This window comes from Mustela nigripes, chromosome 6 (assembly GCF_022355385.1).
Source record: "Mustela nigripes isolate SB6536 chromosome 6, MUSNIG.SB6536, whole genome shotgun sequence".
In the NCBI taxonomy this organism is placed as follows: Eukaryota; Metazoa; Chordata; class Mammalia; order Carnivora; family Mustelidae; genus Mustela; species Mustela nigripes.
This window is the reverse complement of record NC_081562.1, coordinates 114,605,860-114,629,848: the sequence shown is the minus strand read 5'-3', so window position 1 is coordinate 114,629,848 and position 23,989 is coordinate 114,605,860. Positions and strand designations below refer to the sequence as shown.

The following is a 23,989-nucleotide window of genomic DNA, read 5'->3' as shown; positions in this document are numbered from 1 at the left end:
TCTTATAAAGCCAAGTTGATTGCTTTGTAGAAACTCTTAAAATGCAACAACAACAACAAACAAACAAACAAAAAACACCTGGCCCAAAAAACCCCATCTGCTTTAAAATGCTGTCAGATACCACAGGGGAGTCTATAATTGAGGACTGGGAGAAACTGAAAAGATTGGTAAGAACGTTACACTCAATGCTTGGCGATACGGAATTCTCACTTCACAACGAGCATATGGATATGGTTGGCGTGAGGAAGGCTACACAACAATGCATTTGGTAGATTCATGCTCAGGAAGAAGAGCCCAGTCTCACGTAGACACATCCATTCATTCTCTAGTACTACGGTTCACGGGTTGTTTTATTTATTTATTCATTTATTTATTTATTTTGAAGATGTATTTGTTTTGTTTTACTCTAGAGGGAGTGGGGAGGGAGGGGCAAGGAAGAGGAAGAGAGGGCATCTCAAGCAGACTCCGTGCTGAGCGCAGAGCCCCATGTGGGGCTCGATCCCATGACTCTGAGGTCATGACCTGAGCTGAAACAAGAGTCAGGCACTCAACGGACGGAGCCCCCAGGTGTCCTGGTTCACAGGAATTCTTATGATTTCCTCCTTTATCAGCTTTTTCAGTAACCGAGCTACCATACAAGGCCAAGGCTGTTACACCGTCAGTCCACCCATCATGCATTACAGCCTTGGCCTTGCATGGTAGCTATTGTCTAGCTGGTCCTTACTCGCACGGAGGCTGGCCGGCCTGCGGCGTCCTGACGCAAACCTGGTGTGTGTGTCTGTTCCTAAGGAGCTGTTGAGTCTGACATCGGGAACACTTGCAAGAGCTTTTCTTGCTTGGATGTGACTGTGTGAGTGTAACCCCGAGACACGCTGTCTGTTACTGTCGTATGCCCCCAAAGCCTACCTGGTGACAGTCAACGTGTGTCCCTTCACTTCCATGCTTGCCTCTGGCTTCTCGGGGACCTTTCCCGGTCGTTCATCAAAGATACGGACTTTTGGCTCGTGCATGAACTGACCTAGTGAGACAAAGTCCGGACGCTGATTTACATGAAGCCCAAGGGCCAGTTAAAAAAAGCAGTCTTGTGGTCATTTGACCCAAGCCGCATTTCGGTACGCACCTACCCACCCCCCAACCCCGAATTTCTAAGGTAGAAAGACATATTGAGAGAAGGGCAGAGCAATGGGAGGGATGGGTCCTTCCCAGGAGCAAAGCTGGCTGGCTCATGCCGCGTTCATCTCACAGACGAGGCCGACCTGCCGGATGAGCAGTGGACCGGAACGCCTGCCCTGATGACGGGCTGAGCACCTGCCATGTGGCTCAAATCTCAGGGACAAGGTTTGTGATGCCCCATGCTTCAACTGGAACCACTCCTTAAAACGTTGTAGGGAAAGTTGACCTAGATGCCTGACTTCCCAAACCAGGTCACCTCCACCCAGTTAGAAAGAAAAACAAAACCCTCTGATGCAAAATTGAAAGTCTGTGTTACTCCTCTAACTGTTTGCCCAGTTTGTGAGGATGAAATCCTGGCTCAGGGAGAACCTCACCTGCGGTAGCAAAGATCTTGGCTAGAGCCTCACCGAGACCCTTGCACTGCTCTGCGGGGCTGCGTGAATCATGTTTGCTATCTTTGTGCCTTAAGATCGGACATCAAAACCCCTGACGGCTGGGGAGAGACTGCCCCTCCCAGGGCCAGCAATTTTGAAAGACACTGGAAGACTCAGGAGCGAGCCTGTGATCTGCACATGAACCATCCCAGGGCCAGACTGCCTCTCTCTGACCCGTGTGACCTGGAAGCTATCCCAGGGCCAGGGACCAGGTAAGTAGACTGCCCTAGAGCCCAAAGCCTGCCAAAATGCTTCAAGACGGCCAACCCAGAACTAGACTGCTCTGCCTCGTCTTCCCACAGAAACCCAGGAGAGGCTCTGGCCTAAACCTGTTGCTTCAGGTCCCTGACTAAAGCCTGGCTTTGCTCTGTGGCCCTGCAGGGTGGGACATGCCTCTTTGTTTCAGGGGGGAACTGAGTGACCGGAAACGTTTCTGTCAATGGCACTGACCCTTGTGTGTCCTCAGTCCCCTGTATAAATCAAGATCCAGGCATAGAGTGTGGCCCCAACCTGTCCTTTGAGTCCAGACCCGTCACTGTGCAAGTTCTAACCTCCCCATTTGCTCGAGACCCAGACCCACTTGCCAGATGGTCGAGAGACACCGTACCTATCAGTCCATGCGCTTTAGGTGAAAACTTGTTTGTGGGGGGAATGTAGATCCCCAAAAAGTCTACATTCACCGGATGCTTCTTCCAAACGCGATGGAGTAAAACAGAGAAGGACATGTCTTTATCCACGGTGATGGTCACAGTTTGCTCTTTCTTCACAGAGACAAGCACCCTGGGGCAGAAAGCAAAATGGGGTCCACGTTTCTAGAACACACTGTTTAGGAAGCCATGCCTCCCACCGTGAGCCTGAGCTTGCCGTCCCGCCCTGGGCAATTCCACGAGTGTTCTAGGCCCTCCACAGCATTTTTTTGGGGGGTCACAGAATGTTGTTTTCACTCCTGGCTCTGGAACAATGTCAGTTTCGGTGTTTGTATAAAAACAATAAACAGGTGATCAGGGGACAATATGACACAGTCCAGTGTTTTCCAGGCACACTCTGACACGGAGCTGGCTGGAGTGTTCGATGGATTCCTTCACTTATCCAGCACGTATCTACCGAGCCCTCAATCCATGCCAGGCTGCGGGAAGGTGCCGAGACACAGAGTGGCCACAACACGTGGAGCCAGCTGCCAGGAACGGGGTGGGGTTAGGCACCAACAATCTTTCTGAACCTCTGCTTCTTCACATTTAAAATGATAGCTAAGTTCTACGTTTCGGTCACGGATTTCCGCATTGATCTGTGTAGTCAGGCGTGGAGGACAGGACCGCGACCGGACACAGTAATACTCACCTCTGGCTAATGACGCGAGCGGTGTCAGACCAGGAAAGGACAGACACCCGAGAGCGCCGGCTCAGGGTGATGGTCTTGGTGCTGATTTCTATTTTCATGTCTTCGCTTTGGAAATAAAATCCCAGGGTTCCAAAATAGGTGCTGAGTTTTTCGTTCTTTGGTTTCTTGGCACCAATGAGCTGTCCATTGACCAAAATCCCTGGAGAAGAAAACATGCTTTTTTCTCTCTGTGCACCATCAAAGTTATAAAACTTGACAAGATGGGAAAAGTGTTATTTTTTGGCTTGATTTCTTATATAATATTTTTCCTGAACAGCTTTCACTTTGTTACTATGTTTCATTATACTTTAAATGACTCACATCACAGTAAGATCTGCTAGTTCACACTCAGTCTCTTAGCTACTCTAATTCCCATGGGAATAAATTTATAATTCTTTGCTCACCAATTATCAGAGTTGGAAAAGTACAGGGCTTCTCTTAAGGTGGGAAGGAACGGAATCCTAGGTAGTGACAGTGAAACATGGCAATGATCGAATTGCCTAGTTCAAATACAGCATCTTTTTATTTTACCTGATTCTGGATCAGAAACAAGGTTGAGAATCTTTCCAGGTTCCGAGTCAATATTGAAACAGATATTCTTTTCATTTTTTGGCAGGTAAATGATGAAGTGTGGGTCATTTTCAACTGGAAAATAGAGACAAAGAAATCAAACAAAATCATAGAAAGGAGGGGGACACCGAACAGTACTTCATTCCTGAAACCTTTTACTTAATAAGAACAAATACTTCCAGTGCTTGTCCTAGATGCTAGCTTCTGTTCCGGGTGTTGGGGGCCCGTGGTGTAGACAGACCCATTGTTCCTTCCCCATGGGACAATTCAGAGTTTTAAGTTGTTTTACACCTATAACATATACTTCTTCTGTAGCTATCATGTATGATCTAGGCTAGAGACAAAAAATGAATAAGACAGACACAAATAATAAGAAAAGCACACAATACATCGAGTCCACATGTATACTACATACGCATACCTCCATCAGTGAGTGTTGTATAAATAGATAAAACGACGTGTGTGTTTTTAAGCAGCTATACACGATACATAAAAATATAGGAGATGTAATGTTATTTGTTGGCATACTGATGGATATTAATCAATTCCAAAAACACTGAAGCATCGAGGACTCTCAAGAAAGAATTACTTTGTTGCTGGACAACCTTATTCTGATTGATCTTTCTTGTTTGTCTAATCATTCAACAAATAATTGGTGAGAAAAAAAAAAAAACAGGTCTATCCAAAGCACTGAATTAGGCAACGTTTGGTGTAGCTATAAATAAGTCACGGTCTTATTTATAAGACCTTCAAGAAAGTCAGAATTTAATGGAGTGACCAAGATTCTCTCCTTGACTAAACACTTAGGCTCCTCCGACCTTTTCAACGAGGCCTCAACTTTTGGACTCACACGTTAGCTTCTGCGCTGCCCAATTTTAGCAAGAATCCTAGTAGGCTGGGTTAGGTAGAATATCTGCTCTCCCTATTGAGCTCCTTAGGTATCTAACTGGGTTCCTCATTCCCTGCCACCCTCCAGGTGACGTCAGATCTCCTGGCTGCCTTCAGCAGGAAGCCTGTTCCATTGGTTTGACCAGAATCCCCCTCACTCCTGACGTTTCCTCTGCGTGATTTCGCACCCACTTCCCCAGGCTGTATTTGGAGCTGAGTCCAATCTTCTCCACCCAACTGCAAGATCCCATTGCGGGGGTCCCCATATCCATCACCACGGCCCCCCCTTGAGTCAAGATCTTCCAGACTCTAATGTGTGCTCTAATGAATATCGTGAATAATTTTTTTTCTTCAGTGTTTCTTTCATAGAGACAGACACAACCACTGAGGGAAGAGAGAGAGTAAAATAAATGACACAAAAATGGCACAAGCCAGTCGTTCTGAGGGTAAAGACGAAGGGTGACCAGCCCCACCTGGCCCGTTGAGAAAGGCCTGGTGAAGGAGTTTGCACAAAGCCTTGACGTTAGGAGACGCAAAAGACACAGGGGAAACGGAGATTTTATTCTGAGTGCACAGTGCGGAGGTAGGAAAGTTGGCGATTTGTTTGCAAAGCACCTCGATGTAACTAGGAGATGGGTTCTTGAAGAACGTAGAAAAAGACCCAAAATGGGCGTCATGGAGAGGGGCAGAGCACCACACCAAAGACTGGAGCTTCAAGTTGGGAGCTCTTTGAAGTTTCTGAGAAAAAATGCGACATGATTTGATTTGGGGGAAATTACTCGTTACAGTATAAACTCAGTATTGGGACACGGACGTGGGAAGATCAGTTAGCAGCTAACGCAGCAATAGCGCAGGCAACAGACGTCACCTGAACGGGAAACGGGACGGACAAGGGAGGGAAGATTCCAGAGACCCGTGGCAGAAGCCACAGTGTCAGGTAACTGAGCGCCGAGGTACAATTCAGACCAGCCAGGCTTCCAGCCCGAGTCAATGAAGGGCCTGGGGAGGAGATGGTCGAAGCCCTAAGAACCGCAGTGGTTGCCTTTCCCAGATTAAAACTGAAAGAGCAAGCTTCCGTTCCCCGAGAGGCTGTTTTCTAGATGTTACCACAAAGTCCCAGGCAAACATTAACTCAGATAATTCTCCTCACGTCCTCGCACAGGACGGGTCGCCTGCCTGAGGTCCCATGATGGGGTCGGACTGTGGCAGATCCAGGACCACAGCCACGCTGCCCCGCGACAAGCCCATTCTCCTACCCACTCCGACACGCTCGCTCATGTTCAAGTGTGTGTTTCAGAACATGAAATGGAAGATAAAGGAATGCACAACAGAAGTACAATCTGGTGCTTCTCTGCACCGCTCACACTACAAAACTCTCGCCACCAGGTCAAAAAATACTTGGTGAATCGATTTTGTGCTGCGCTGGGCACTAGAGGGCATCCTTAAAACGCAGAACAAAGGTTCTCGCATCTCTTTTTCAATTAAAAAAAAAAAAATCATTTTGGTATGAGAGCCTCTTCCTTTACACAAATATGGTGTTTGGAAATATTTTTGGAAGGACTTGGCTTTTTATTAGAGATCATGATTGATTCTGCCATTTTAATTAACCCAAATCCTATTACTCACACCTGCTGGTGGGTAACCACGGATCGGTACTGCCCTACTGACCTGACACCACTCCAGACAGCAGAAGTGAAACATTATACTTAGATTAGCGTCTGTAGCCTCACATTTAGATCAGGTTGAAGGCGAATGGAAGGCCGCCAGGACTAACTTCACAGATTCCTGAGGACCTGGGCTTTATGCGCTCCCACGGGGAACCAGGAACTGCTGTTATAGCCACCCCGCAACTTAACACCACCCCCGTTTTACAGGTGGGCTCACTGAGACCTAGAAGAGGTTCCACGGTCTGGCCCACGGCCACGGGGGCAGAGTCTGACCCTGGAACTGTCCAGCTCTCCAGACCTTGTCCCCTTAACGGCATTGCACAGCAGACTATGTAAACTCAGAGGGAACACCGCATTCGTACTGGAAAGAACTCGAAAACAGAGTTAGCTTTTTCGCTACGTATTTCTACAGAAGCTTCTTTCTGGAAAGTCGCAGAGGAAGGGGCGCCTGCACATGCAATCTCCAAAGAGAATGTTCCTTGCATCGATGCCCTGTGGAGCCCCCTGGCCTGAGAAGAGCGTCTCGTCCACTCCTGAGGGTTCAGCTTACCCAGCTGGAGATGGAGTGCTCTGGACTGGACTGGACCCCTGAGCTTCATAGGTTGGAACCCTAACCACCAGCACACAATGTCTGGAGGAGGGGCCCCCATCAAGGGATTGGTGCCCTGCTGAGAAGGGACACGGGGGAGCTTAGCCTTCCTCTCTGCAGGGCACACACAGAGAGGTCATGTGACCACACAAGAAGATGCCGGCTGTGTACAAGCCGTCCCCAGCTTGCACCTTGATCTTGGACTTCCTTGCCTCTAGACCTGTCATTTAGACCAGCAAGGCTGGGGTATCTGGTTATGGCAGCCCAAGCTGATTAATACAGAGTCATCTGCTGTTAATGGAGGTCAACAATACCTACAGAAGTCAACTTGTTTACCAGGACTTTTTTTAAACATCTATCAACGCTGCACACGATTGTGACCCGACTGGGGGCCGGGACGTGAGAGCCGTGGTGAAGGCCTCTTACCTCTCATCACATGTGGGGGAGGAGTTGCCTCAAGCACCTGAGCTCCCAGCACAGGCATCGGGATCATCGGTGTCGGGGAAGGGTTGACCCAAGACGGGACTGAACTCGGACCAACCTTGCTGCCATAGTACAGGGCACCTGTGTAGAAAAACCCGTGGCCATTAGTGTCCCAGCTTACTTTTCCTTGGAGATTTCTTACAAGGTCCAGAATCTATGTTATGTGGGCCCTGGAGGTCCTCAGCTAAGGTTTTCTCCCAGTAATTTTATTCCAGAATTTTCTCTCTCCTAGCTCCTCCTGTCTTTATACCGTGTGGGCCTGCTGGAGGGATCTCTGCAGAGTCTGGAACCTGGGCTGTGGGATCTGCCCCACGGAGGCAGGAGAAGGGCCCCACGTCTTCATCCTAGGCCGGGAAGATGATATCTAGGCCAGCCCCCGGAGAAGTCCCAGATTACGATCAGGTCCTGCCTGGATCTGTTCCTACTTCCTAACCAAACAACAATCTAAACAATTCAGCTCCTCGACCAACTAGTTTCCCCTATTGGTTACAACAAGCTCATTTTGCTTTCTGACACACAGACAGTCTTCCTGTCTTGGAGAAAACAAGCGGCAGTTCACCTAGGCATCTTATCTAGCTGTAACAACCACTAACCAACGCCAGTTTATCTAGAAGAGCTTTCTCCCCAGATAAATTGGCTGTGGGGCCCCAGGCTCTTGCAACTGGGATGCCAGAAGTAAGAGCTCCTTGACCCCTGGACCACTGTGGCAAATATGGCGTCTCACTCGGACAAAATTAAAAATGTGGAAAGTGGTGCTTCAGCTACGCAGGCAACTCTTCAGACTGTGTTTCAACAGGACTAGGTCCTGAGAAACGGAGGGCAGGGAGAAGGTGATAAGCCAGCATCTTCTATACTTGGCTCATGTGTCCCTGAGCACATCCTAGGACCTTCCACAGGACTCAGGAATCAAGGGAGGCTTTTGTAGCAATTTCAAGTTCTCTGCTTCCACATATACCTCTCCCAAGAAAACCTCTTTCTCTTGGTTGAGAAGCAGAAGGCATGCTCTCTCACCAAAAACTTTCTGGAAAAATTGGTGTAGAACCAGAAATTGGAAAGACTCCAGACCATTGCAAGGGACACAAATCCTTTTGCAAGTCAGATGATTTCCAATTCTTTGCTTTAAACCAAGTTGAGGGGCGCCTGGATGGTTTAGTGGATTAAGCCTCTGCTTTCGGCTCAGGTCATGATCCCAGGGTCCTGGGATCGAGCCCCGCATCGGGATCTCTGCTCAGCAGGGAGCCTGCTTCCTCCTCTCTTTCCCTGCCTGCCTCTCTGCCTACTTGTGACTTCTGTCTGTCAAATAAATAAATAAAATCTTAAAAATAAATAAATAAACCAAGTTGAAGTAGGACCCAAGGTATCACGTGTTAAATCATTAAAAATAATTTTTGCATCCTAGCTCCTATGTGAGTTCGGCAGATAAGTCTGAAGAAGCTGTAAATGAGTGATAGTTGCTGTGACCAAACTCATTCATTCCTATCTACTCACCTGTGTCAACAAGATTTATCAGGACCTAGCCTATAAAAAAATTTTTTTAAGATTTATTTTTAACTAATCTCTACACCCAACCTGGGACTCAAACTCCCAACCCCAAGATCAAGAGTCACACACTCCACCGACTGAGGCAGCCAGGCACCCCTACAATTTTTTTTTTTTTTTTTAGTAAAAATGACACTGAATCCATCAATAAATAACATTTACACATACAGTCACATTTTTTCATTTTTAAGACATGATTTTCAATCAAATTTTACTTAGGGATATCATATTTATAATCCATGTATATTATTTTGATCAATTGTCTACTTGTCGGTCTTAATAAAACTCCATCTAGAAAAAAAATTTGAATACTCAGACTCTAAGGGTCCCAACGCATTGAAAAAAATTCAAATTTGCCAACATTTTTCTTGCAGAGGAGCAGGATGATCAAGAAAAGACCTTCTGGCATCGCAGTGTACTACATTGAGCCGTGCTTCTGCTGGGAATGGAAATACCAGTTCAACTAGAAAAAAGCACCATATAGAATTTCCGATAATTAAAATAGAGTTTGCTCGTGTATTTTTTTGATGGATGATGGACAGTACCAACTTCAGTATTCCATGCCACAGGATACACTGACAACAGTGAAGCAAGAGGTTTATTTTAAAAGTTCAATGTTGGGACGCCTGTGTGCCTCAATTGGTGGAGCGTCTGCCTTCGGCTCAGGTCACGATCCCAGGATCCTGGGATGGAGTCCTGCATTGGGCTCCCTGCTCAGCAGGGAGCCTGTTTCTCTCTCTGCCTGCTGCTTCCTAAGCCTGTGCATGCTCTCTCTCTCTCTCGCTCGCTTGCTCTCTGACAAATAAGTCATTAAAAAAATCTTTAAAAAATAAGTTGAATGTTTACAATATGCCCCAAATTAAATTTGCTACAACTATTTAAGCATGGCGAAAATGGTTAAACGCTGATTTAAACAATGCACGCGGGGGTACCCAGGTCTTCAACATTCCTTTGGGAGTTAAGGGAGCCAAAGTTCCAAGACCACAGCAACGAACTACCCCAAAGTAAAATGACAGGAACAGCTCAGACACACAGGGGTCCCAGGGCTGGGAGCAGGAGGCAGGGGAGGGGAGCAGAGGCTGGAGGCCGCCGGTGCAGGCTAAGGAAGCTGCCCCCGTCCTGTTGCTCCACGAGACAGAAGCACGAACCTGAGCAGCAGGAATGGTCTTGCGGGGGCGAGTCTGCCAGCATGCGCTCGTCCCCGGCCTCGTTCTCGATCACCATCGCGGTGAGCGGGGTCACGATGTGATGTTCCAGAGACATCTGCAGGATTGTTTTAGTAATTTTCCTTTTGGCAGCTGCTGTAGGAGCCAGGCTTCTGTATTTGGGAAACCGAGGCATTCGAGGACATTACTGCACTTAGCCCCACACCCCACACCCTCTCTGGGCTCAGCCGGGACCCTGGGGACCAAAGATAAAAGAGGGCTAACTGGCTCCAAGAAGCCAGGATTTTACTTAGCCCTGCAGTCCAGAGGATTGTTTGTTTTTTGTTTTTGTTTTGTTTTTAAAGATTTATTTATTTATTTGACAGAGACAGAGATCACAAGTAGACACAGAGGCAGGCAGAGAGAGAGGAAGGAAAGCAGGCCCCCTGCTGAGCAGAGAGCCCGATGCAGGGCTCGATCCCAGGACCCTGAGATCATGACCTGAGCCGAAGGCAGAGGCCTTAACCCACTGAGCCACCCAGGTGCCCCCAGAGGATTGTTTTTAATAGGCTTTCTTTTTCAGGCCAGTTTTAGGCTCACAGTACAACGGAGGAGAAAGGACAGCGATTTCCCAGACCCTCCCTGTGTCCACACACCACAGCCTCCCCCATTATCAGCAACCACCCCCCCCCCAACCAGAGTGGTGCATGTGTTACAATCTATGAACATAGGCTGACATTTCATCATCACCCAAGTCTGTGGTTTACGTTAAGGTTCGTTCTTGGAGGTGCACGTCCTACACAGGCTTCGACAAACATGTGATGACATGTATTCACGATGGTACCATCGCACAGGACACTTTCACTGCCCTAAAAAATCCCCCCTGGGCTCCACCTGCTTGTCCTGACCCCCCCCCCCCCCACCCCCGTCCCTGGCAACTACTGATCTGTTTTCCAGGGACTGTTCTGAAAAATCAGTATTTAACTTCAGTAACATGCTGCGTATCTGCAATTTTGCTGTGAATGCACCCAGGATGCTTCAGTAAAAAGAGGCAGGGATGGTTCTTATTCAACGGAAAGCCCCAGCTACAGCCCCATGTCTGTTTTATAACCTTACTGACATCACGGATTTTCTCTGTGAGTTCGGTCATCCAACCGCACTTCGTGTCTTCCTGACCTAGCTCTAAAGACTGCTCCACCTCCCTGGGAACCTGACGTCAAAGGTGGGATGGGGCTCGGGTGATTTTCTTCTTCAGCACCTGCTGTGTTACTCTGTTGCACGTGGTCCAAGAGCTGTGCATTGCCCGGGAGCGTAGTTTTTATACTGCACAGGTTAAGTGCGGGTCGGCTGGGAAGCCAGAGATGAGAGAGCCGCTGGCTATTATGGAACCCGTCCTTAGGCGATATTAGAATTGTAAATTTCCCTCTGGACAATAAGCTTTTCAAAAGTATATGCAAGTGAACCACTGATACTCCCGCAACCCGGATCAATCTTACAGACATCATGCTGAAGGAAAGAAGCCAGAAACGGATAAATACCGGTTGTATCACTACAAGAAGTTCAGTCACAGAAAACTCATTGATGGTGACAGTGATTTCTACAGCAGTGGGTGTGGGCACAGGGGACCCTTCAAAGAGAACAGAAGTGTCCTATAACGCTCTGGACAGTGATTATTACACGGGTGACACATCTAAGAACTCATCATCAAACTGTACATTTAAAATTCATCAGCTTCACCCACTTTATGTGGGTGACCTCAATAAAAAAGAAAAAAGAGTGAATTCAGCTGTACTTAAAGTGCTTGGAACCAGTGGAAATTGACAATCCAAATCCCAAATTAATTTGCTGCCTTTCTTGGTTCCAAATCCCTTTTGTGTATTACCGCAAAATATTCAAGGCAAACCTCTTACTTTCGCAAATCCCCGTTATGTACCGTCTTCTCTTCTTACCGCTCAGCTAGAAGTTGGTTGATTGTCAGATAGGCCCACAATTTCCTGGTGAAATCAGGATCTGCATGCTTGTCTTTTGATAGAAAATCCTCCAAGTCGTCCATTTGGGCCAGAGTTTCCAAGACTAACTCCGTGTTGGCCTGGATGATGGAAGATTCAGTTGAAAGACACTGGGAGAGCAGAACTAGGGTTAATCAACCCACACTCTTCATATCTACTGTGAGCGAATCAGGATGTTATGTAAATTCAAGAGAAGTCCAAAATAATTCATAAGAATGCAAAAGAGGAAGTGCCTACATCCAAGGTTTGGGATTGGCTTTGGGATGGGAAGGGATGGATTTGCAGAATGGTTTGGGGACCACGGCATAGATATTCTCATGCCTTCCCTTTCACTCTACTGCTTTTATGCTGCCTGCAAGATTCTTGGGATGCAAGATATTATCCTGTTAATATACAAGATGGACTGTATCGAGGGGACCGGTTAGTCTTTTTAGAACTAAGGAGATAAGCAGAAGTACCGAGGTGGCCGTGATGATGCTCTGTAATTGTTCCAATTTATCAGGGTTGTATTTTCCTGCCACCACGATCTCAGAGCCTCCAAAATAGTTGTGGAAACTGTTCTGAGTGACATCCGAGACTGACAAGTGCGGATAGTTGAACTGAACATTCCGGAGCAATGGAGTAGAAACCTGGTTGTAGAATTTCTACAATTCATAAAAAACAGAGAAATCATTATTGTCCTACTACTTCTTCGGTCTGAAGCACTTTTTTTTAAGACAGGGGAGGGGTGTTTGAGCAGAGCGAGAGAGAGAGAGACTATGTTAAGCAGGCCCCATGCCCAGCTCGGAACCTGACACGGGGCTCAATCTCATGACCCTGAGATCATGACCCGAGTTGGACGCTCAACCGACTGAGCCACCCTGGCCCCCCTGAGGCACTTTATGTTGAGATTCCTCACACGGTTAGCTGGTATTTCTTAATTTATTTTCACAGGATCTCTGTGGAAAGCTGTGGGACAGAGAAAACTGTCACAATTATCAGATGAACTGAGACAGGGAGAAACTAAAAAATTGTTAAGAATCTTATCCTGGACTTGAGAGCCCAGCCTATTTTTTTTTTCTTTTATGACCAGATAAATACTCATAAGAAGGAAAGTCATCTGGGTTGGGTTGACATTCCCAATTATCCCCTATTCCTTTCCTGTTCCCAGCTTTAAATACGGTGCCTGACACTGACCCATGGCACCTGGAGTTGACAGAGGGTGGGGTAAAGCCTGTTCTTCTTCTATGTCTTTTTCTTATCCGTGGAGTCCAACTAAACAAATATTTTCTCTCCTTTACCTTCAAGGACACTTACAGGCTATCGTTTGATCTTTGTTGCATTATAAAAAGTGGATACCGAGATACCAATGTGCCTGAACAGGGCAAACAGTGACCATGATGACAAGGAGGACTGGAGAGCCCAGAAGTTTCGGCGGGGCCTGGGAGGACTTGCTCAGGGAGCAGGGAAGTGCATCCCCCTCCGGCTTCCCGTCTCACCGTGGTGCAGAGCGAATACACACGCAAGGTGGGGTGGGAAGGAAATGGAGCACTTTCTCACTGTCCCGGCCGAACGCAGCTGAAATGATGACAACTGAGACTCCAATTTGGCGAGCTGAATGGCTTTGAGGGAAGGAGGAAGACAGAACAGAAACAAAGGTGTTACTTTGAGTTGGGAGGATGTGTCCTGATTTCCATAAATCCTCTGAGCCATGCCACGGTTTTCATTGGACAGTCTCTTCAAAAAGTCGTAATCAACGTCAAATCCTATCCCCAAGCTGAACAGGGAGATGTTGTCTCGTATGTTCTGCTTCACGTTTTTCTGAATTTTTGACAATTTCAGTTCACCTGAAGTGGATGGCAACAGAGGCGAAGAGAATGAGAAACAATGTTATAATGTTTTTTGAAAACAGAATTTGTCCCACTTACCCTTTGACCCAGAGACCCAAGTCTATGGGTTTCTCTTACAGCCGCACTCACACAAATGGGAATGACACGGGTGCAATCGTACAGAGCCACACTATGGGGCATAGCAACAGATTGAAAACAAGAGCGCAGTAGTAAGGGCGGTTGGGTAAATGATGATACCTTCAAACCGGGAGGTACTATGCAGCCATGTAATTATTAATCAGAGCAAGATAACTCTATGTATTTATACTGAATGATCTCACAGATATATTTTTAAGGGGGGAGAACAATGCAAAAATTGGTATATGTAGGATGTATTTGCATATAGGCATGCATATATGTGTATGTGTGTGTCTATATTCACACATAAATGTGTGTATATGTGTATGGAGTATACACGTATGCACAGAATATCTCTGGAAAGTTACACAACAAATTGCTAACCAAAGACTGCCTCCAGAGACAGGAACTGGAGGGTCAAGGGACAGAAATCAGAAGCAGACTTAATTTTTTGCTATGTTTCCTTTTCTTCTCTATGACTCTATTCTCAAACTAAATTCTTTTATTTTTTTTTTAAGATTTTACTGTATTTTTTTAAAGTAATCTCTGCAACCAAGTGGGGGGCTCGAACTCCTAACCCCGAGATCAAGAGTCACATGTTCCATCCAGTGAGCTGGCCAGGTGCCCCTCAAATTGAATTTTACAAGTAACCTGATCTAAGGTTCAGAAACTCTGATTCTACCACAAATACGACATAAAGTCTCCCATTCTGGTCTCGCTATTAACAGAACAGGTGCCTTTTGTCTAAAACTCTAGTGGCCGCGGTCCTGACTGATGCACTTGTCTTCCTTCCACTGAGCAGCGTCGGGCACCGTCCTTGTCGATGTGACGGACTACAACACAATCCAGCACACACTCTTGTATTTGCCAGTAGAAAGACACAAATGAAGCAGATAAAGTAGCAACATGTGACAGAAGCCAGGGGACGTGGGGCCATTTTGTGGGGAAAAATGCGTAACATAGAGGATGTATCAGAAAGAAGTCATTTCTCCCGTTCCCTTGAGGGACTGGGGGAATGTGGAGAAGGGTGGAATAAGTTCCTGCAGACTCCAGACGTGTCCTGGGGACTGGGGACTGACACACTCATCTCACACTCCTGTACATCACCTCACATACCTTACGCTGAGAGAAAATGCAATAGCGAGCTATCACAGTTCATACTCCAGTTTCGAAACAAGTGCTTTCAAGAGCATCACCAAAAGTGCCTGGGACTGGGTTTCGGGGTGGGGGGAGGTGGTGACAGTTCCAGGGCCCAGAGAGGCCTCCTTTTAGGAAACATGGGGCTACAGTGGTTTAGAAACTCAGGCAACTGCCAGCAGATTTCCCATTTGAAGCGAGAGTGAAATATTTGTTACTGGAAGATTGAAAAGCTACTTGCCTACTGTGGGGTCGCCGTCAGAAACCAAAATGATGAGAGAGACTGACTCGGGGTCCAGCATTCCCAAATTATTGGCTTCGTTTAAAATAAAGATGGCGCGCAGGAGGGCTTCGTTGATATTGGTGCCTGTTAAGGTAAGAGTATGTGCTGCTCCGTTAAGTACTCTCTCTTTGCACAAAAACTGTCACACCCTGGGTTCCGATTCATTTGTCTGGTGATCGCGCATGTGTCATTTTACTCAGTCCCCAAATCCTTCGATGGTTTTCCAACTGACACAAATTTCCTCCAGGCTGGGCAAGATTCCCCAGAGGAGTAAAATTATTGACTTTATAGTAAACTACTCCCTTAAAGAGGAATTCATCCTTTCAAAGCACTGGTCTGTCGTTTTGTTAAAGACCAAACTGAAGGTCCCTCAATCAGCCTTGCTGACGTGCTGGAACACTGGTCTGGGGACAGGGGCATTTTGTTCTATGAGGGTAGTAAGAATTCTAGTGTCCCTTGCTGACACCCTTTTCTGAGAAAGATTGGGATGGTTGCAAACTTGTGTGGGATGGGTTATGCCTTGTACTTTCACAAGAAATTAACACTCATCATGGAATAATAATACACACATTATTTAAGGCAGGCCATTGCCGGCCGGGCAAAGACCACCATGGTAGGGAGTGATTCTTCCTACGTGAATGAAGATTTGAACCCTGTGAACGTTTCTCACTGGGCTCTGGGATATAAAGTCATTCACCTCCAGTGGGCTGGATTTTCTCAATGTACTTCTTGGCATCTGCAATCTGTGTTTTAGTAGCTGAGACTAAATCATTTCTCCAGGTCCGAACATTGTGGTTGAAGTCGACCACAGAGAACTGGTCTTCAGCTCTTAGGTCATCCAATATGGTCTTCATTGCTTCCACTGTCTGTTTCAAAGAAGGATGAAGAAGGGTCTCATTACTTAAGCTCTCAGTCCAAGAAGAAAGGAGGAAGACCAAGCACCCCTCCTGTCATCTTGCAAGTACCAGCTCAAGCTGTCCTTCTCCCAGAAAACCTCTTGAAACCACCTCAGTCAACACTGACCTGTCTCTCACTTATCCTAAACATGTATTGTCTGCATTTTGATACTGAAACGTTCACTGTTTATTTTGTTATGCCCAGTAATTCTGACTGGTCTCACGTTTCATTAACAATCTGGGTATTAGGGCGCCTAGGTGGCTCAGTGGGTTAAGCCGCTGCCTTCGGCTCAGGTCATGATCTCAGGGTCCTGGGATTGAGTCCCTCATCGGGCTCCCTGCTCGGCAGGGGCCTGATTCCTTCCCTTCCCCTCTCTCTGCCTGCCTCTCTGCCTACTGTGATCTCTCTCTGTCAAATAAATAAATAAAATATTAAAAAAAAATCTGGGTATTATAGAGGGCACGAATTGCATGGAGCACTGGGTGTGGTGCAAAAATAATGGAATACTGTTATGCTGAAAATAAAAAATAAATTAAAAAAAAAAGAATCGCAAACTTCAGGTGCCCCTTTAGTGGTGTCTGGAAATTAAGTATATTTCTCAAGTCCAGCATCTCACCTTCTCTAAAATGACTGTTTCTCATCTCCTGTCTTTTCAAACTACCAACACCTCCCACTTCCTGTCTCAGCTCACAACCTGGATTCCAACTGCACTGAGACATGAAAGCAATCAGAAGAAAACATCCACAGTCTCCCAGCTTCCTGTCTGGTAGCCTAGGAGAACTAGCAGCATTTCTATCCGAGGCGCATCCATCCACTGGTGAGCTAGCTTTCATTCTTTCTCATCTCCTCGAGGACATGGCTCTAGCGGCTGGCCCCTGCATCTCCTACATTCAAAATTTCCCTCTTCTATTGGTGCATTTCTATAAATATAAAAATATGCTGTTATTTCTCACCCCTTTAAAAATCTCACTCTTGCAGCACCTGGGTGGCTCAGTCCATTAAGTGTCTGCCTTCGGCTTAGGACATGATCCCAGGGTCTGGGAACTGAGTCCCAAGTCAGGCTTTCTGCTCAGCGGAGAGCCTGCTTCTCCCTCTCCCTCTGTCTGCCACTCCCCCTGCTGGTGCTCTCTCTCTCTCTCTCTCTCGACAAATAAATAAAAAGAAAAATTAAAAAAAAAATAAATGAATGAATAAATAAGAAATAAAAACCTCATTTGTACTCACACCCATCTCTCAGTCTTCCTCTGCAATAGAATTCTTTGAAAGGTTGGCCCAAACATACTATCTGCAAATCTTCTCTTCCTATTCTCTTTCACATCTGTTCTGTTCAAGTTTTCACCATCAGGACTTCTTAAAATTGCTCTTGTTGAGGTCACAGTGCCTTTAATGTTGTCAAATCCAATGGACTATTCTCTCTTCTTATCAGACTCAATCTATGAACAGTATCTGAACCAACAGGTCACACCTCCCCCTTAAAAAATCTTCCTCAGTATCTTCCAGAATCTCAGACTCTCTTGGGTTTTCTCTCCCTCTCAACTGGTTGCCTTTTCTCACTCTTCCTTCTTTGCTGGTTCCTCCTCTCCTCCCTGGATTCTCACTCAGTATCCTAGGGTTCAGTCATGGTCTTATTCTCTGACCACACTTGCTCCTTGGTGTTCTTAGTAGTCTCATCACTGTAAATACCTTCCACAAACTGGTGGGTCCTAATCGTACATCTCGATATCTCACTTTGGAATACCAGACTTGCATAGTCAATGGCCTCACTGACCTCGGTGAGATAGGCATCTCAAACTTCACATGTCCAAGACCGAGCCCCCGATATCCCCCACGAAGTCTCATTCTGCCCATCTTTTCCAACTCATTGATGGCAACCTTCACCCCTCCTTCCGACTGCTCAGGCTGAGAGCTCGGAGCATCTTAGGGTCTTATTTTCTTCTCCCATCTCACAGCTTTAGAAAATGCTGTTTATTTGATCTTCCAGTTAGAGTCCAGAATCCTGTCGCTTCTTGCTACACCCATTACCGCCACTCTGGTCCATGCCGCCATCGTCCCCTGCCTGGACGACTGCAAGAGCTGCTTTCCTGACCTCCCTGTTTCCACCCTCACCTGCATGCCAGGCTCTTCTCAACACAGTGGCCGGAGATGGGCTTTACAGACTGTCAGATCATGTCATTCCTTCCCCCAAACCACCCAGCAGCTCTCCATTTCTCTCCAAGTTACAGCCAAGGTTCTCATAGTGCCCCAAGAGGCTTCACGTTATCCGTCTGGTCCCTTCTTTTTCCCTCCCTACTGGGCTGCTCTCTGCTCCTGGAACATGCCTGGCACACTCTGACTCAGAGCTATTGACCTGGCTGTCCCTGCTGCCTACAGAGGTCTACTCCAGAGAGCTGCATGCCTTCCCTCACACCTTCTAAGGGGTTCCTCAAGCCCTTCTCAACAGAAGCACCTACTTAGACAGCAAACCTGTCTAAAATCTTAATTCCATCCCCTGCAGCTGGCATTCCTGATTCCTAATATGCTCTTCTAAAAACAAACCAACAAAAAACCCTGAAAACATTTCTTATAATACCACAATTGAAGATACCTTCATTTTTTATTTTTTTGTAAAGACTTTATTTATTTATTTTAGAGAGAGAGAGCAGGGAAAGGAGCAGAGGCAGAGGGACAAGTAGACTCTGTGCTAAGTGGGGAGCTGGACGTGGGACTCGATCTCCCGACCCTGAGATCATGACTTGAGCTAAAACCAAGAGTTGGATGCTTAACTGACCAAGCCATTCAGGCACCCCAAAGATACTTTTAAATGACTGATTATGTTTATTGTTTATTCTCTGTCCCCATCTTCTCATAGAATGTAAACTCTATAAGCTTCCTTTGGGGAAGGATGGGTTTTTTTTAATGCTTTTGGTCAATTTTTTTTTAACTGATGAGCCGTGTACCTGACGCACAGTGGGCGCTTAATATATATTTGTTACATGCACAAAAGAAGGAAGGAAAGAATGAATACATGGCTGTATTAGAGCAGAGATTCTCAAGGGAGGGCAACTCTACCCCCAAGGGACATCTGGTAATATCTGAAGTCATTTTTGATCGTCATGACTAACGGGGTGTGTGCTAGAGGCAGCCAGTAGGTCAAGGCTGGGAATGCTGCTGAACGTCCCACCACACACAGATCAGCCCCTACAACAAAGAATCTTCTAGTCCCAAATGTCAGCAGTACCACTGTTGGGGAACCTGGCATTGTAGTTTAATGTCTTGTCCTTCTTTTAGACCCTAGAACATGATGAACACTTGGGTGGTCAGCAATGATTAGTCAATGAATGAATGGATGGATAGATGGTTGATTGGTTAGTTCATTGTTCAAATTGGTTGGATGGATGGGTTGATGGATAAAATAAGAAATGTCCTCATTTCTTCTGTAGAAAGACACCTACACCATTTAATCCTGGATTAGCCTCTATTGAAATCCAACCTGGAAGACATGAGATGGGATGGCCACCCTCAAGGAACTGTGGTGTAATCGGAAGAGATTTCAAAGTCGCTCATGCACAGTGCAAGGGGGTAAAGTAAAACAGATGGAAGAATAAGACTATGAAGCAGAAGAGTGATCCCAGGGAGAAGGAAGGGAGATGACATTTTTCAGGGCGGTGAGTCAGCCCGAGCTGACCTCGATGAGGCCTGGGGGAAGGCATGCTGAATGTCTGCTATGTTCGGAGGGGATCGAAGATGGTGGGGAGCCCTGAGCACCCCTACCTACCAACAAGGAGGTACTTACTTGTTTCATTTTTATTCCCCACATCGAGCCACTGACATCAATGACAAAGAGGATGTTTTTGGGAATTGGGTCCAGGTTTTCCGGAGCAAAGAAGTGGACAAAATATCCATTAAATACCTGGAAAACAGAACACACGGTTTAGCATGCAGGAAGATGGGGCTCTAGGGACTAGGAGAGAAAAGACAAGCCGCAGGGAGCAGGAGACCCGCTGGTCCTAAAGGGAAGCTCAGTGTCCATCTACATCTCTCATCCTTCCTGCTTTCTCCGAGCCCTCTCCTAGGAAGCCAAGCCTTCTGGGTAGTTGCACTCCTTAGGCATTTCTCTTTGCTCCCATCCATCAACCCAGTCTCCATGGAGAGCCTGTCTTCCAGGCACCCTGCTCGCCAACAGCCAATCAGGCAGAGTTTCTGCCCTCACAGGGTTCACAGGCCCACCCAGGATCCAGATGAGTAAAGATACCGCAGCAGGTTGTTACATGTTGTGATCACGAAAAACAAAGGACACTGAGAAGGCCCAGTGCACGTGTATCTGGCTCGTATGGGGGACTCCTTCCCTCGGAAATGGAATGTACACTGGGCTTGTGCGTGAGTTTGGAGTTGGTCTGCCAGCGTGGGCCTGGGGCAGAGTTGGCAGGTGCAGGTAGGAGTGGGTGTTCCAGACCAAGGTGAGAAAATATGGCACACTAGAGGTTCTGTAAGTGGTTCAGGGCAACAAGGGCTATAGAATTCAAGAATTCAAGGAATTAGAGTGGAGAGTTAGCAGGACAGATCACGAAGGACCTTTATCAGCCCTCTAGAAAGTTTAGATAGTTCTCGAAGCTATTACAGGGCCACTCCGGCTAGATTTGGGATCGCCGTCTTTGCTTCTGCTCTAGACTCTAACGCCTGGCTCCCCTCATTCTCTTTCCGCTGTCCTTTGGTCACTTCTTGCAGGATAGTACAATGCCCACCCAGTGAATGTGTAGCTGTGGACACTTCTCTACCCCCCTGTCCTGGACAGAAGCACGGACTTTCGGATACCCTCCAAGGGCTCTTACCTCAGCACAAGGGAAACACAGACATACACCTAAGACACGCCAAGAGGGGGACAGAAACAAGAAATCTCACAGTGAACGCTGGCCCTGGCATTTGCCACCAGCCCAGATCTTTCTCTTGCTTGTTCCGTCCACCCAGGCCCATAATCTCTCTACTTTCTTTGACAATTTAACAGCGAAGGGCCTACATAGGTTACCCAAAACTCCCATTTTGTGATGTTCTTACTGTACTTCATATAAGGCCTAGAAGTACCCTTCTGGGACAAGGACATGGAACTCTCAATGACCCTCCATTTGGTTTTCTTGGCATGGAAGGATGAGGCTTAGTAACACTTAGGGAAGTGGGATTTTAGTCCCTTCTCTGTAACCACCTCGGCAGCTCGGAGCCACCCCAAAGCCAGGGAGTTTGTTCCACAAGAACCCTTTGTTTGGCCTCAGCATGGTGATTCTCCTCAAGATTGTTTTCACCCACCTCGAGTTCCCCGGCTTTCTCTTCTCTGTTTACGTCATACATCACCACCAGCTCTCCGTCCACCGCAGTCTCAGGGCAGCTGGGGCATTTTCTTTGCTGTGCCACAGAGGGCTTGAAGGACACATGTGCCTGGAAAGAACAGGGACATCAGAGCCCAGTCTCCGCACTCACCCTCCCGAGACGGGGGGCTGACAACTTCCTGTGCACACAGGTGGAGAGGTCTTGCCCGTGGCTTGATGGTCAGCCCGCACCCAGGCAACACCAGAAGTCCCATTCCCAATGCAAGGGACAATGGTCAGGCATGTGAAGGGGTGCTGCTGCCCAGATCGGAGAACTTCTTAAGACACTCAAAGAACTTCTTCCTTCCCCCATGAGAGAGATGGCAACCAGTGCAAGAATTTGTGAAAGGGCTCCTAGAGGAGTTTGACCCTTCTGCTGCTGATTATCATTGGTCAGGAAGCAAAGAGAATTAAGCTGAACATCTCTTGCTGGGACTCATGAAAATCCGCCACATGTTATGTGGAAACTGTCTTTTAACAATAGTCAAGCAAATGACTTGAGGGGAATGGGGGCCCAAAAGGGACAGTCACTGGTCCAAATGCAAGGAAATGATAGATTTTGCTCAAGGATCTCTGTTCCTTCACAAAGTTCACCACCTGACTGCTTTTTTTTGTTCCCCAGAGCCCAGGACAAGCAAAGAGCCCCGGAGGTAGTGACCACTTAAGAGTCCTAGCAACATGCAACACTTACGATACCTTCTGGCGTCCTTTAGATATGACTGGAACACCATCGAAATGGCCATCAAACGTGTCAGGAACATGGAGAAATTTTATTCCCTGAGGTTCAATAACCCACACATCTACCTAGAGATGGGAGAGAAAATTACTCAAAACATCAAGATATCTTTCAAGGCTTTTTGTGAGCACAAAGTACCATGACTATATCCTCTGTGGTTCTCATCTCCAGGCTTTCCCAGAGGTGACCCAGCACGGTTCCCTGATCACCTCTGCACCTTCCTGAACTGCCATGGGGTCTCATTCATCCATCCACAGGGGCTGAAGACCCCTTGGGCAACCCAGGGCTCCCCTTCTCTTGCTTCATTCCTCTGGGTTTCATTTGCCATCTTTATCTTATTCTATCATTGTTGTTTATAAGAATATTCATGTTGTCAAAGGAAACAAAAGAAGGAAAGCCACTGTGAAATGATTCTACCCTTAGTCTCTGGGTCTGTCCACCAAGGACCAGGGCCTTTTCCTTCCTTTTCTGTCTATGTGCATTGAACAGAGCAAAGCAGGAGGAAATAAATCCCTTTGGGTGAACCTTGGAGAAACCATAGTCATGGCTTTCGTTTCTCTCTATGGACTCTAAGTTCTCTGATAAGCACTTCACATGTACAAACTCATTTAACTCTAACTGATGCTCTTATTATCTGTTTTATTTGCTATTGCTTATTTTATGGCTGAGGAAACAGACTCAGAGTAACCTGGCTTGGAAGTGGCTGATCCAGGCTTCAAACCCAGGGCCCAAGCTCCTCATACTTTCTACCCTGCTTCCTGACTTTCAATAGCTTATGCTCTGTCTTTTCAGTTGACTTTGCCACACTATCCTCTAGTTCCAGCCCACAATATCATACTTGTTTTTTCATGAGATTTCCCAGCTTTGGCACATACCCACTTAAATGTGGGGCCATCAGATGGAGCCCTGTGCACACTGGTTTCCTTACTACCTCTTCCTCATTTAGGATTATTTATAACACTGATGAGTTCTCTCTCCTTTGGAAGTCCCTGGCTTTGGAATCACACCAAATTTTTCTCTGATTTTTATTTTTTTAAAGTAGGCTCCATGTCCAGCATGGAGTCCAGCACAGGGCTTGAACTCACGACTCTGAGTTCAAGTCCTGGGCTGAGATCAAGAATCGGATGCTTAACCAACTGAGCCACCCAGGTGTCCTTCCATTTTTTTTTTTTTTTCAATCTGCTTTCATAAAATCATGGACATTTGTCTAAGCAGAGCTAACACTTTCTTTCTTGGTTATTACAAATTCCAGAATAAGATGTGAGCTTAATTTGCCTCCAAGATTCCCATTAGCTCCAGGTTCTCCATCTTGGTAAGAACTAAATCTACAGAGAAGCAGGTAGATCAGATATCCCAGGACAGTCTGACCCAGGCATTTTGGGTAGTTGATTGAGTAGCTCCTGGGGGAAAGGGAGAAAAGCCAGGGAGTTGCAGCAAACTGGGTACACTGTATTCATTCTTCCATAAGGTTCTACCTACAAACAAGTAGGCTACTCAGGACAAAGTTCAGTCTCTCCTTAAGAGCATAAAAATGAAAAGAGGACCTTTTCCCTAGTGTCACAGAAGCTATTAGCAGTCCTGAGCTCAATTTGATGCAGACATGGCCCCCAAATCTGGTAAAACACTATGCTTTGGGGATGTGTACACAAGGTCCCATAGCTGGTTCATTGACTGGTTGGGAACAATCCATGGAGGCCTTGGGTCACTTGCCATATTTGTTGGCGTTTCTGCAAGAAACCAGCTTTGGGAGTTGGAATAAAATATTTTTCCAAGATTTGAT

The 23,989-nt window shown here is 46.6% G+C and overlaps 1 protein-coding gene across 1 annotated transcript in view; it reads right to left on the bottom strand.

The window, feature by feature from the left end:
• The window catches only part of ITIH2 (inter-alpha-trypsin inhibitor heavy chain 2), a 37,125-nt gene that overhangs the window by 1,432 nt on the left and 11,704 nt on the right, over positions 1–23,989 (bottom strand). Inside the window, exons 7-20 of the mRNA XM_059404056.1 lie at positions 22,170–22,277; positions 21,415–21,543; positions 19,910–20,026; positions 15,938–16,106; positions 15,199–15,324; positions 13,519–13,700; positions 12,333–12,518; positions 11,815–11,954; positions 9,869–10,038; positions 7,125–7,262; positions 3,516–3,629; positions 2,946–3,144; positions 2,215–2,387; positions 907–1,018 (exon numbers count right to left, since the gene is read on the bottom strand). Coding sequence (XP_059260039.1) covers positions 907–1,018; positions 2,215–2,387; positions 2,946–3,144; positions 3,516–3,629; positions 7,125–7,262; positions 9,869–10,038; positions 11,815–11,954; positions 12,333–12,518; positions 13,519–13,700; positions 15,199–15,324; positions 15,938–16,106; positions 19,910–20,026; positions 21,415–21,543; positions 22,170–22,277 — 2,063 coding nt within the window. The remainder of the gene's footprint in view (positions 1–906; positions 1,019–2,214; positions 2,388–2,945; positions 3,145–3,515; positions 3,630–7,124; positions 7,263–9,868; positions 10,039–11,814; positions 11,955–12,332; positions 12,519–13,518; positions 13,701–15,198; positions 15,325–15,937; positions 16,107–19,909; positions 20,027–21,414; positions 21,544–22,169; positions 22,278–23,989) is intronic.